Below are 13862 nucleotides of genomic sequence, written 5' to 3' on the forward strand. Positions count from 1 at the left end.
TTTCTTTCTTTCTTTCTTTCTTTCTTTCTTTCTTTCTTTCTTTCCTTTCTTGTAATCTTGTATTGAACCCAGGCCCCAAAATGTGCTAGTTAAATACAGTGTTACTGAGCTACATGAGCTTACCTCATTTGTCATCCCTGATGATCATAAGAACATTTCTGCACTGCCATTCCTAAGGCTGTGTGGAAATGATATTACGAATAGAGAACTTTAAACTGCTGAATTCGTTATTCAATAAGCATATAGGCAGCATTGTATTAAATAGAAGCAAGTTCCTTGTATATGATAGTTTAAGTATTTTGGATAGACCCCAAGAAATAAGACTGAAAGGTCATAGATTAATTCCAATTAACTTTATCAATATTAATTACTAATTATTTATAATTATAAATTTTTAATATTATTTACTAATTAATTATTAATTTATTATTGATTATTATTACTAATTATTTTGTTGGTTTCCCTGGAGGTTCATAAAAAGTCTACTCATCTCAGATAGAACTCCAATCTCAGAACAAAGAGTCAGCTGCGTTCAGATCTTACTTGTTGACCCATGCTTTATTGGACTTGTATGCAGGCATGAGTGTGACCTGAAAAGGACTGGACTGTAAAGCAGTCTTTCACATCATGGGAGATATTCTGAACCTTGCGTAGACTGGGGCCACTCAGTTAACCCTTTAACACCAGGAGGCGTCATAACCCCGGAGACTGAATGCAGCCTAGTTATTATCCAGTTCCTCCCAGCCCTTTTGTCCTAGGTTCCACATCAGGGGAGTGTGCTGTGGTTCCACACATCCAGTTTCAAGTGCTGTGATTTCACTGTTCTTTACAGTTGACCATCATATATATGTACTACATGTTCATTGTTCATCTGCTGAAGCAACGGACAATTTGGGGAGATCAGCCAGTGGCCTTGGAAATCTCCTGAGATATGTGGGAGTTTCCTGGCTCCCTTTGTCCACTGACTCAGTGTGAGAATGCTCATCCAGTAACACCATTCTCCTCATTCAGTTGTTTACTATAGATGGTCATTATATAATTTGGAATCTGCTGGTGTAAGAATTTGAGACAAAGGACTGAGAGAAATGTAGCACTGAACCCCCTGGTTTAGGTAACAGACACCCTTCATCTTTATAAAAATAAACACAGACAGTCCTTATTTGTGAAAAGCTTACTAGGACCTCTGTTTTAAGCAGGAAGCCAAGGCTCTGAAGCTCAGAGTGAAGAGGAAATCCCAGAGGCTGGCAGGAAACCTGTGCCCCCTCCACAACTCCTGCTTTGTAGGAGGAAACACAGAGCTGAGGACCAGCCTGAGATACTGCACAGCTGCAAACGGAGGCTGTGTCAGTGTGTTCTCCGAACACAGTAGTATGTGGCAGAGTCCGCAGTGTCCACACTGGCGAGCTTGAGGAACACCCGGTTGTTGGAGCTGTCCTTGGAGATGGTGAGCCGGCTCTTCAGGGACGGGTTGTAGCGCTTATCATCATCCCACCAAATGTGTGCCAGCCACTCCAGACCCTTCCCTGGAGGCTGACGGATCCAGCCCACACCTATATTAGTAGTGCTCAGTGAAAACCCAGAGAAAGTGCAGGTCAGACTGAGGGTCTCAGAGGGCTGCAAGAGCCCAGGGCCAGACTCCTTCAAGGTGATCTGGGACAGGACATCTGTGAAGAAAGAAACAGAAGGTGAAGTTGGAACAGGTGAGGATAGGAAGGTTCATCCCGTGGGTGGCCTTGGCACTCACATGCAGGGACAAGCAGCAGCAGCAAGGAGGAAGCAAGCCTGTCCATGGCTGCACACCAGTGAGCACCCAGGCCCAGCTTTGGCTTTTCAACCCAGGGATGGGTGGAGCCAGGGGAGATTTGCATTCCTCAGCAGGTGCTGGCCCTGAGGGTGGACTTAAGTTTCAGGACCAGGAGGAGCCTGTCTGTGATGGGAAGCACAGGAGCCCTCAGGGAGCTCACCTCTGCTCCCATAGAGAGTGGCTAATGGAGACCAGAGTCCTCAGAATAAACACTCGTGGGGAGTGATGAGTAGGAGCAAGACTGAGAGAGACCCTCACCAGAACAGGAAGGGTCCTATCCTGTCCTGTTCACTCATCCAGGGATCATCAACCCGTGATTTCGCATGGAGGAATCATGAAGAGCTCAGAAAATTGCTTTTCTCCTCCCTTCATGACGCTCTATCTTTGGGCCAGAGCTGGCTCCTGTGTGAGTCTTTTCAGTACATATTTTCTTTCACAAAAATAGGTCTGGAGATTGCACACTTCTTGTATAGTGTAAGAGAATGTGCCATGTGCAGCCTGGCAGTTATGAACTCTGTAATCTCATGGATCAGAGTGAGGTTTCATTGACCTTACTTTTCTGTCAATTTCCTGCCTCACATTTTTCTGATTTCTGAACAATCAACAGTCAGGAAGCCTTCCTTTTTGTTCTGCTATTTTTGTGTCAGCTTTAAAAACAGCATCAGAGAAGAAACTGTGTGCAGAGACACATGATTTCTTTGCTGAGTTCTCTCAGACACTGAGCATCCTGGAGAAGGACAGAGTGGGCAGAAGATGCTGGAAGTCACACACTGGGCCTGGGTTTTTCTTCACTGCTTCAGAGATGCTAAATTACAATATACTCTACTTTATTCATGTGAAAGCTTATGTTTTAGAAATTAGAAAAAAATGTAACTTGCTGAACTTTAGCCTACTTTCACAGTCAGTTTTTGGTATGAATATGATTGAATTTTTGCAAACAAATTTGCATGAAATACTGATTTAAACAAAGAAAGCTACACCAAAAACAGTCAATGCATTTTTTTCAGAAAAAAAAATGTCTACATATTTAAAATCTTTGAAAGATAAACCTATCAAGATGTGTCTAAACTATGAAATAGAATTTTGCCACAAAGATGTAGAAACACTATAAAAAGACACCAAACCCAGAATGCTGAGTGCCAGGTGAGCCCTGAACATGTAGGGTGAGATGGGCAACAAGAACTGCATAAACACTTGGGTTAATTTTCCAGGGGTGTCCACAGTGCAATGCCTTTCCATCTAGGATTTAATAATGTGTCCTAAAATAAGAGAATTTCTAAAATCCTCTCCATGAAATTCAAATAACATCACAAATGTCCTCCTCAAAGACAGGCAGGAGGAAGGATCCACAAGAAGCAAAGCATCAGGAAATGATCTTGGAATCTGGCTAAGCTGCCAGGTTTGGTAGAGGGAGCAAGGGCCAGAGAAAAAAGACTGCTGGTTCTTGAATATTAGAAATTCAGGCAACAGGTTCTTCAGAAGAGAGAACATCATATTTGAGCAGGAACATCCATGTGCCATTTTAGAGTCTTTCTCCATGGAGGGAATAAAGTGTGATGTCCTCTTAAATCTGTGATTGAGGTACAGTTGAAGTAGACACTTTTCCTACAGTTTCCAGATGTGTACTTATGAGTCTGAGCCTAAACATGTGCATGTAAGTGTAAGTGTGGCCAATGGGGTACAAAAATTAAATTGCATAAGTTCAACTAAACAATGTTACATAAATATTTTGTTAAACACTGTGCCAATGAGATCTCAAAAATTAGAAAATATTCTGCAAATTTGGAAGAAAATAACTTCTTTATTCAGAAATTTTCACTGAATGGTTTTATACTGTCCAAAATTGCAGACCTCAGATATACTCAAGGTGAGAGTTTATTTAACATGTTTCCAATCAGGGCAGTAGGCATGACTGGGTTTTCCTGTTTATCACAGTGACATTTGAAGTGAGAAGCTCGGCAGTGGAAACAGTCATGGGGTAAAATGGAATTATCAACTCTAAGTTCAGTCATTCTCAAGCACTTGGATGCAAATGATGGTACTATGTTCCATTTACGTGAGGATGTTATATATTGATGCTGTGAGTAATGGGATTCAAGATATGCACGGAGCAGAGTAACACCCAGATAAACACTTGCCTGTCATGTAAACTTTACGTCTCCCTGACTCTGCTCCCAGAGTCAGGATGGAATCTCACAAGGGTTAAAGGTTTGAGGAAATAAAGAGAATATGAAATCACCATTAATTTCAGGAATCTCCACAGAGAGCTGAAATTCTAAACCCCAACACTGGAGCTGGTTCTTCACCAGACAATGTCCTGGGGTCAATGTAAACACTAGATGATGTGGTGCCCTTGGACTTCCTACCTCACTGAAGGACTCTCATCCCAGGACAGGACAGTGATGAAGCTGAGCCTAGGTGAGGTGCAGAGTGTTGTAGACAGGTAAAGGGGTTAAGGCATCCATGATGGTGCAGGGAACATTGTCTAAATTCATGTGTAAGGGCAGTAGTGTGGCATAGGTGTGGGATGTCATTTCTTTAATTTCATGATCTGGGTCTCCACAGGGACAGTCTGTAATTCATGAAGTCTTCTAATCTGTTTTCATGAGTCACAAAATTATATAATAGCTTGATATTTGATAAAAACCTTAAACATATGCAAAAAATTTAATGATGAAAACCAAATTTTACTGAAAGCCAGACTATACAAATATGCCCAGCTTCTGCTGCTCTCCTTTCCCTGAGCTGACAGCGTCACATGGCAGTGGAAGACACCTTGGGTCCAGGTCTCCTACACTTGCCTAGCAGAGCTGCATGGGCTCAACACTGTGGACAGAACATCAAGGACTGGGCTCCCAGGTCACACTCATGTATTCCAGCTGAGGAAAACCCTTCTGTCAGTGATAAAAAGTTAGAGTTACAGATGCTGCTGATGGTGGTGATGACGGGATGTCTGAAAATGTGCAGCTCTGTTTTGTATGTATATGCCAGTGATGTTTGTCCTTCCAATAAGTTTCATATGTAGTTAACAAAACACACATGTTCAGTATTTCTTAACAAACAGTTCTTGCTGAGCTCACTTTGTAGTCTTGTCACAGTACCTACATCACAGGGATTATATGGTCTCTGAGTTCTAATGAGGTCAGCAGAGGAAACCTTATAGTCTCCTAGGACTGCCTCACTCTCCAGATGTGTCTCTGCACCTACTTTTTCTTCCCTGGCCAAAGTGTGCTCACCAGCACCCTCTGCTGGTCCATAGCATCTTCACATGCAGTTGCTCCTGAGCACATAGGAAACTTGGTCACTGTGTCTCCTGCAAGGCTGTGTCTGCAGTGATAACAAAGCTCAGCCTCAGGGTGACCTGGATCTTGAATGTGTGCACTCACATACTGATGGACTCCTCAGTGATCGTGCCACACCTTCTGCAGAACTGAATCCTCTTTTCTCTCAGGGCATGGAGACTCTCTCTCAGAGTGTGTGGCTTGGAGGAGACTCCAACCTCCCAACAGTCAGGAGCCACCACCACCCAGCAGAACTACAGGCATTCTGAGACTATATGCAGTTTGTTCAGATTCTGCTCACAGGGGCCAAGAAACAGCTCTAACTGTCCAGAGTTTTAAACACAATACCAGGGAGGGAGGCAAATACCCCAGAGCATCATCCTCAGAATTTGTTTAAAAAAAAAAAGGAAGAAAATATCTCAGAATTCTCTATGAAAAGAGAAGAATATTTAGGTGTACATTTATTTGTTGTTTTATTAATTGAATTTGGTTTTGACACTTTCACACATGTATATAATACACTCTAATGACTCTAACCTGTCATATATACTTCCTACTCCTGTCAAGCTTTCGTTTGATACATAAGAGTCTTTTGTGTGTTTACCACATTCTTTTGTGACTCATTGAGTTTAACCTTGGACATCTACATAAGTAGATTATACCATGAAGTATCTAATGAGAGTAAGTGTATTGGATGATGGGGCTAACCAATGAGTATACACTTGATGATAATACCGTTTATCCAGAATTTAGCAGAATTCACTAGTTCCTCGGTGAGGGCATAAGGCACATGATCCTTCCACATTCCAAGACAACAGAGACTGTTTTTGCCTAAAAGCAACAACAAACGAAAAGCATGATGTTACCCTTGAAAGCAGAATATGAATTATCTCACCTATACTTTCAGGAAACATTATGATTTATAACACCTATGGGTAGTGATATGCAATGGTAGCTCTCAAAGGCTTGGTGTTAGAGAGGACTGAACTATTTGATTTTTCTTGGCATGGGGAAACAAACAATCTGTGATTTTAAAGAAAAAAATCAGCAGTACAGCTTCTCCATGGATTCTCTGTTGGGTTGTTTAGACATTCAGAACACTCCGTACAGGCATCTTCTTCATTCACTGTGAAGTATCTGGGTACTTGAAAATGACTTCTGCAGCAGATATCAGACAAGTTTGAGTCAAGGTCTCACAGCAACTTAACAGATGCCTTCCATTTACAGAGGAGAATTGCATTCAATTATGAGGTCAAAACTGGAGGATTCCCCTGTGTTCTGGTCAAACTCTGCTTTCCTGGAGAGAAGATTGGAGTGTTCATTATAAACTCACTGGTATTTTGTACAACATTATAAATTCAACAAAATAGATTTGCAAAATCTCTAATAAAGAATTGGACTAGGAGATTGATACCTGCACATTCCCCATGGGATGCAATTAAGCACATGACCTGAAGATATTCGCAGGGAGGGAATTCTGCTGTAGGAACATGCAATGTTAATGTCCTGAGGTAAAAAGACTTCTGACTGGATCAAACCCCTGAGATTGTGTCCCTGCTCGTTGTTATTCATCCATTATCTGAAACGAGTGCTTTGTAGAAAAAGGGACACACAGAGTGTGCAATGGACTGTGGAAGTTGATGCTGCTTGAGTGTAGGTTGGTGTTCTGTAAAGGCTTGAGAATGTAGGGCAGATTACTGCAGCTCAGAAGGAAGGAAATAGGTGACCAACGATGTGTTTTATTTTAGAAGTTATCTCAATTAACATGTACATACATTGAGTGGATAACTGAGTTCTATGAAAAGGTTTGGTAATACTTTTGAGCAACATGTAAGATTTATAGTTATGTGCCAAGTCATTCTGATGTAAATATCTCTTACAGTGTAAGAGGCTGCTGAAACACACAGAGTGAACATCACACCTTGAGGTCTCTTTCTCTTAAGACTTGAGACTATGAAAGCAATTTTTGTTTGCCCAAATGTTGGTGATTTGGCTTTTGCAGGTCAAATATGTATTATTATTCCAAGCTATTCCAACAAATGTTCTGGTCTCTCATAACCCAGAGATATTTTTATCATGCATCATCACAGTTTTCACTTTTTATTATTTTATTAAAGAAGAAGCATGTCAGTGGAGGTGGTCACTGGTGAAGAAAATTACAAGGTATGGTGTAAAGGCATCGTAAATCTACATCACTGAATTTGTAGATGTCCTTGTACCAAACTGACAAAGGAACAAAAGAACTGTGAGGAGCAGAGAGAAAAATGTATGCTAAAAATTATCATTCTAAACAAGTCTTCAAACTAATCTTCTCTGTTCTCTTAGTCTCAAGAAAGCACCTCTTCCTCCAGGTTTTGTGACACATTCAGGATGTGGTTACACCACTGTGTCTGGCACAGTAATAGACCGCAGAGTCCTCAGATGTCAGGCTGCGGAGCTCCATGTAGGCTGTGCTGGAGGATGAGTCTGCAGTCAGTGTGGCCTTGCCCTTGAATTTCTCGTTGAAGGTAGTACTACCACTTCCAGGATAAATGTATGCAATCCACTCCAGCCTCTGTCCAAGCCTGTGCTTCACCCAGTGCACAGCATGATCAGTGAAGGTGTATCCAGAAGCCTTGCAGGACAGCTTCACTGACGCCCCAGGTCTCCCCACCTCAGCCCCAGACTGCTGCAGCTGAACCTGAGAGTGGACACCTGTGGAGAGAAAGGCAGAGTGAATGGTATTGTCATCTCAGTCCCTGTCTCCTCTTCAGATTTGGAACTGGTGATTCCCTTACCTGTAGTTGCTGACAGGAGGAAGAGGATGACCCAGCTCCATTCCATCCTAAAGGACAGTGCAGCCAGTGACTCTGCAGAGGACACTGATCATTTGATGTTTGGGGGCATGGACATCCTTCTATTTACTACCCTAGACTCCCATGATTTGCATACTCATGAGCAGGCTCTTTCTTAGATAAGGACCTAGTGCAGCTGGAGAAAAAGGAAGTAGGGAACACAGGGGTCAGGCAGCAGGATGCTGAGGTCCAAGTCCTAACCCTGTCTGAGGAAGTTCATCCCACACCCCTTCCCATCCTTCAGTTATATACAATTAGTAATTTCTTTTCCAACCGGTTATATACTGAAGAACTCAATCAAATAACCAAAAGCAAATATACTTCAGATGTATTTATATATCAGTGATTATTGCATGAAGTCATAGGTTGGCTCTTTGATCACCTCCACCTGAAGGGGGAGAATACTCATCAGTCCACAGAGGAAGACAATGAAGTCAGGACTGATGACACTTGATAGACTAGGGTCAAATGGAAAGAGTGGAAGACCTTCCTTATCATTAGAATGGGAGAGGGGCACAGGAGAAGAGGGAGGGAGGGTGAGATACAGAGGGGATGGGGAAGGGGGCTACAATTGGGATACAACATGAAAAAACTGTAATTAATAAAAAATTAAAATTAAAAAAAACTTTAAATGAATCAAAGAAATTGATAACAATGAATAACTGAATAAGTCATCAAAACTTTTCATTATATCAACCTAAACTAAACCAAGTGTTGTTGGAAAGAAAGGAGAAAGGAGAAAAAATGAAAGAGAAGTGCTAGATGCTTTATTCAATGCAATTTGGCACAGTTAATGGAAATGCTGAGAGCCATCAGAATAAAAGGAGTTTATCAAATAAAACTGATGAGAATGTAACAGGTCAACTATGTATTTTCCAAAAAAAAAAAAAATCCCATTAAACATAGACAGGAACATTAAAATATTTAAAAAAAAAATCTTAGTAAGGGAAAAATGCAGGTCAAAACCAGTTTTAATGTCCATGCTGATTTTCCCTAAGTTGCCATCATCAGGGTGAACCATTATCAACCGACAGAGATTCCTCCTAAGGTTCTGAAATCTGCTACCCACAAAATGAAACTTCTTGCAATGTTCCCAACACAGGAAACAGTCCCACTACTGTGCTAGCTGGAGGGATCCACACTAGAGGGTGCACAGGTAATGGGGAGTCTGGCAGAGATCTCTCAGGAGGCCATTGATTAGAATATGGCCATGAAATCAGTGGCTTGTTCTGGGCAGGACTCTCAACTATTGCAGTGGAACACTGGGGAGTTTGTAATTGTCTTAAACTTTAACTACTGCCAGGTCCCTGGAACAGATGAGAAATAAAGGCACTTGATACACAATCCTGGCATCCTAAGTTCAGTCCTGAAACCCAAATAAAATGCATCAGGTCATAGAACGTGTATGGAAACCCAGCATGCCTACCCAGAGAGGGAAGAGGGTGACAAGAAATTTGCCCTCAAACTCATGGGAAGTCTGGTGTGTACAGCACAGCAGCAGAAACAGCAGAAACCCTGTGTCAGCAAAGGGGAAGGAGAGAACCAACTACTGAAATGTTGTTCTATCACTGAGACACCTTGCACAGGCATGTATTTATAAACACACACACAACACAACATTGAACATATAACTACTGTAGAAAAGAGAAAACAGTAGCAATAACCAGGTTCTATATTTTGTACTGTGTAAAAATAAATAAAATGAGAAAGAACGTATTTTACATACTTCTGTTATCTACACACAAACTTGGAAGGTGTGAGAAGAGTTAAGATAGAATCCAACTATGTAATTTCACTTTGCAAACAAAAAAAAATGAATCAGTGAAACTGATAATAAAGAATTATTGAATAAGTTATCAAAACCATGCATTACATCAATCTAAACTTAACCAAATGTTTTTTGGCAATGAGGAGAAGGGAGAAAAATGGAAAATGATGCTAGATGATTTATTTAATGCAAGTTTACCATAGTTATGTTTTCTGGAAATGCTGAGATCCATCATGAAAAAAGACTTTATTAAATTATTTGAATGTGAAATATGACAGGTCAAATGTGTATTTTTCCAAATAAAATTCCATTTATGTATAAACAAAAAGAATAAAGAATTGCAAAGAAATCCTACACAAGAAAATGCAGACGAAAAAAATTTTGAATATTAATACCCATAGGTGCTCCAACATGGCAGAGACCAGTAGACACCATTTCTGAAGGGCAGAAGATCTCAAACTCCAAAACTGGTGAGTGGATGGCCAACTGAAGCCAGAGGCTTGACTTTGAGGCTTCCTGAGCTAGAGGGAAAAACCCATGAGCCAGGACAAATTGGATCCAGGTTCCCTATGGACCTCTCTGGGAGGTCTGACAGTGGCCAACTATTGACCAGCTGCACTCCCAGCTGCACCTTTCTTGCTCAGCTTGTCCCTGCAGCTCAGCAGCTGTGGGGAGTCCATAACCACAGGTGTTAGATGCCTCCTGACTTTACAATCCAAACAGTGGACCCAGGTCAGAAAGCAGTAAACTGTGGGCTCTCTGAGCCTACCACATAAGCCTAAGAGTGAGTTTGCAGGCCCTCTGCGCTTTGCACACCTGCCTACATGTGAGTGATTGTGGGCCTTCTGCACTTCCCACACCTGCCTGTAAGTCAGCTCATGGGCCTTCAGCACTTTCCACACACACCTGCCAGTGAGTGCTCAAGGGCACTCTGCACGTTCCAGACACATCTGTGAGAGAGTGCTTCTAAAAAGAGTGCACAAAGAGCCATAGATTGGGGTGTCTCTGCAAAAGCAGCCAGACATCGGTTCCCACTCTCCCACACTCCCACTGTGGGCAACACAGGGATCCCTGGGAAAACATTCTCAACATTGAAGCTCCTGCTCTGTGGGTCTACCAGGGGAGTCCAGCCAAACAATTGCTGGAACCAAGATGGCTCCGCCCAGAGAGATCTGAGCCCTTGGAGCACAATACCTGGACAAGCCTGTGGGCCTCTGAGCCATTCAGAGCACCTGGGCATGTGCACTGCACCTGCGAAAGAGGAGCCTGCACGAAGTTCTGCACTTGCTCTTGCTTCTCCCTTTACTACACACTTCCACGCAGGCAACCTCCACACGCTCCTGCACTTGAGCACTTGTGCCTGTGACCTTCCTCCTTGGCTGCATCTGAAACACCAAACAGGTGAACCTCTCTCGTCTTCCTGAATAATACTCCAGACTCCAGAGACAGACTACCCAGTCTGCAGCACAGGCTCCAAGAACATACAGCAAAGGCTATTGATCATCAGATGGCTAGAAGCAGGCCTAAGAGCACATTCAACAAAAATCAGGACATCATGGCTTCACCAGCAGCCCCTCCCCCCAATAGATATATATGTTTATTCACTGGAAACACAAGAAAATTATTTTAAAGATATGCCCATCAAGGTATTAGAGGCACATAAAGAGGAAATGAACAAAACTCTCAAAGAAATAGCCACATAAATAGAGGCACATAAAGAAGAAACAAATAAAAAAAATTGATGTTGTCATGAAAAAACAGGAATCCACATTCATACAGATGAAGAAAATGCTCTGTCACTGATGAGATGTCACCACATAGACCCAATGTGACCCCTGATGGATTTAGATAACTATGGCAAATCCCCTCCCCCTTTTCTGTCTGTTTGTCTACTTGTCTCTGTCTTTCTCTGCCCCTGTCTTTCTGTGTGTGTTTATGAGTATGTGTGCACATGTGTTTGTGTGTGTGATTTCCTTTTTGACTAGATCTCTCTTAACCTCACTTCTCCTGACATTTTCTTGAAGGCATCAGTGCACTCACATTTTCACGGTGAACAGAGAAGAAGGTGATGTCATAATACCCTGAGTCATCTAAAAGCACTGCCAGGTGACATCTGGATCTGATACACACAGGCCTCAGAGAGGGGAGGCTTGAGACCTGCTGGCGTTTAAGGTCTGATGATCTCGGCCCCACCTCCCTGTTGGTCATTCCTTAAACTTGTGTGGCTTTATGATCAAGAACTATGACCAAAGCTCTGCCTGAATGTGAAGAGAGAGAAGAGGAAGGGAGAGAGAGAGACACTCTAGGATGTCCGGGAACTTGCTTATACTGTGCCTTCAGGTACGGTGACATGTGCTTTCAAGTGAGACTGTACAGTTTTGTCGTCATCGGATCCCATCAGAACATACATGTAGAGAGACCTCCCAGAGAACTGTAAGAAAACTGGCAGCCCAGCCCCTGAGAATGCTTAATCTTCTCTGCATCATCTCCTGAGCTGAACCTGTGTTCTCTGTGTGTTGTGCGCCCCCTGGTGGTCGTGAGCGGCCTCACAATGAGGTTTGTGTCTGGGTCCACACCGAGGTCCCCTCATTGTGTCTCTTGCACAGTAATAAGTGGCCGTGTCGTCAGATCTCACTTTGCTCATCTGCAGGTACAGAGTGTTCTTGGCGTTGTCTCTGGAGATGGTGAATCGGTCCTTCAGGGACGGTGCATAGTGTGTTGTATCACCATTTTCATTAATTCGAGCAACCCACTCCAAGCCCTTCCCTGGAGCCTGGCGGACCCAATGCATCCAGTAGCTAGTAAAAGTGAATCCAGAGGCTACACAGGAAAGTTTCAGGGAGCTCCCAGGCTGCACCACGCCTCCCCCAGACTCCACAAGCAGGGCCTCGCACTGGACACCTGCAAACAGAGAGAATCCTGTCAGGAAACTGCCATGCAGGCTCACGATCGATCTCACCCGTGTCCACTGATGGACTCAGTATCTCTTCTTCCTGATGCATTATCTTTTAAAAGAGCAACAAGCAAATCAAAAATCAGACGGAAATCCATGGTATGGTCTTTGTTCACTGCTGATCTCTGAATAAGGAGACCAGGGAATCAGGGCTGATCTCCTTGGCCTGAACTTCAGGGTCAGTGCTGACTGATTTTCATGAGGAGAGAGAGACCTTATTTGCATGTCTTCCGGATATATAAATGTTCTGTAGATGTAGGCAGGAGAAGACACTTACTGGATGTTTGTTGATGTATTATTGATGGAGTCAGCCAACAACAACAACAACAACAAAAAAAAGGTTGCAAATATTTCTGTCATAGTAAGCTATTTTTTTTCCTTTCTTCATAAGACTCTTTTACTTCCTTTTATACTTGTAAAGAAAAGATGTGTATTAGTGTTAATTTCAACCTTATTTCCTGAGTCCTGAATAATAGAGGGGAGTGGGCATTGTTTGGTTTCAGGCTCTGGAGCTTTCTTCTTTTACTCTGTGGGCTCAACCCTGATGGTTATAGTTATATATGTGCCAGGATCACAAGACCCTCACAGACCACCAGAGATAACTCGATGAAAGAGCAAGAGAGCTTTATTATGAGAGCAATCGAACTTGAGAGCCAAGACTCACTGACACAGCAGTAGACCAGTGGGACGCAGACCCCTGACTGAGCAGGAGTTTTAAAGGGAAAAACCGCAAGCAGGGTGTTTCCAGGACAGCAAACAGGGGGGTTCATGCCTTGACATTACAGGATTGGGTAAATAGGGGTGAGGTGACCTTCTACATAATCACAATTGCCATTCTTCTAAACTACATCTGCAAAGTTGGAGAGAAGTTTCCCAACTGATACTCATTGATTATTGCCAGGGAGATTGTCTCTATTTTCTATCAAGTATTTATTTTCTGATATTTCCTGGAAGCTGTTGCTAGGAGAGTTAACTTTGTTTTCTGCCCAGTGCACCTTCTCTGATAATTCCCTGGTATCTGAGTTCAGCTCCCAGTCAAGATGGCTCATAATTTCAAAATGGAGTCACCCAGGCTACCTTAAACTCTTCAATAGCATCATCTGAGTCAGCTCTAGCACATGCACAGTTGTCCCATGAGAGTGGAAACCCCCTTTATTTTTTAAAGCATGTGACATGACTGAATTCCAGAGTTCAGCCAGGAACCTGATAGGCTTCATCCAGA

At 42.6% G+C, this 13862-nt stretch overlaps 3 gene segments (V, D, J or C); all 3 read right to left on the reverse strand.

The window, feature by feature from the left end:
• Positions 1 to 1322: 1322 nt before the first annotated feature.
• Positions 1323 to 1792, reverse strand: LOC110543403 (immunoglobulin heavy variable 2-5-like). The segment is given in 2 exon segments: positions 1323 to 1664; positions 1745 to 1792. Coding segments are annotated over 2 exon segments (366 nt in total).
• A 5638-nt stretch (positions 1793 to 7430) lies between these two features.
• Positions 7431 to 7950, reverse strand: LOC110543404 (Ig heavy chain V region 108A-like). The segment is given in 2 exon segments: positions 7431 to 7779; positions 7863 to 7950. Coding segments are annotated over 2 exon segments (375 nt in total).
• A 4219-nt stretch (positions 7951 to 12169) lies between these two features.
• Positions 12170 to 12738, reverse strand: LOC110541084 (immunoglobulin heavy variable 3-74-like). The segment is given in 2 exon segments: positions 12170 to 12590; positions 12695 to 12738. Coding segments are annotated over 2 exon segments (465 nt in total).
• Between the last annotated feature and the right edge of the window lie 1124 nt (positions 12739 to 13862).

This window comes from Meriones unguiculatus, chromosome 7, assembly GCF_030254825.1.
Source record: "Meriones unguiculatus strain TT.TT164.6M chromosome 7, Bangor_MerUng_6.1, whole genome shotgun sequence".
Lineage (NCBI taxonomy): Eukaryota > Metazoa > Chordata > Mammalia > Rodentia > Muridae > Meriones > Meriones unguiculatus.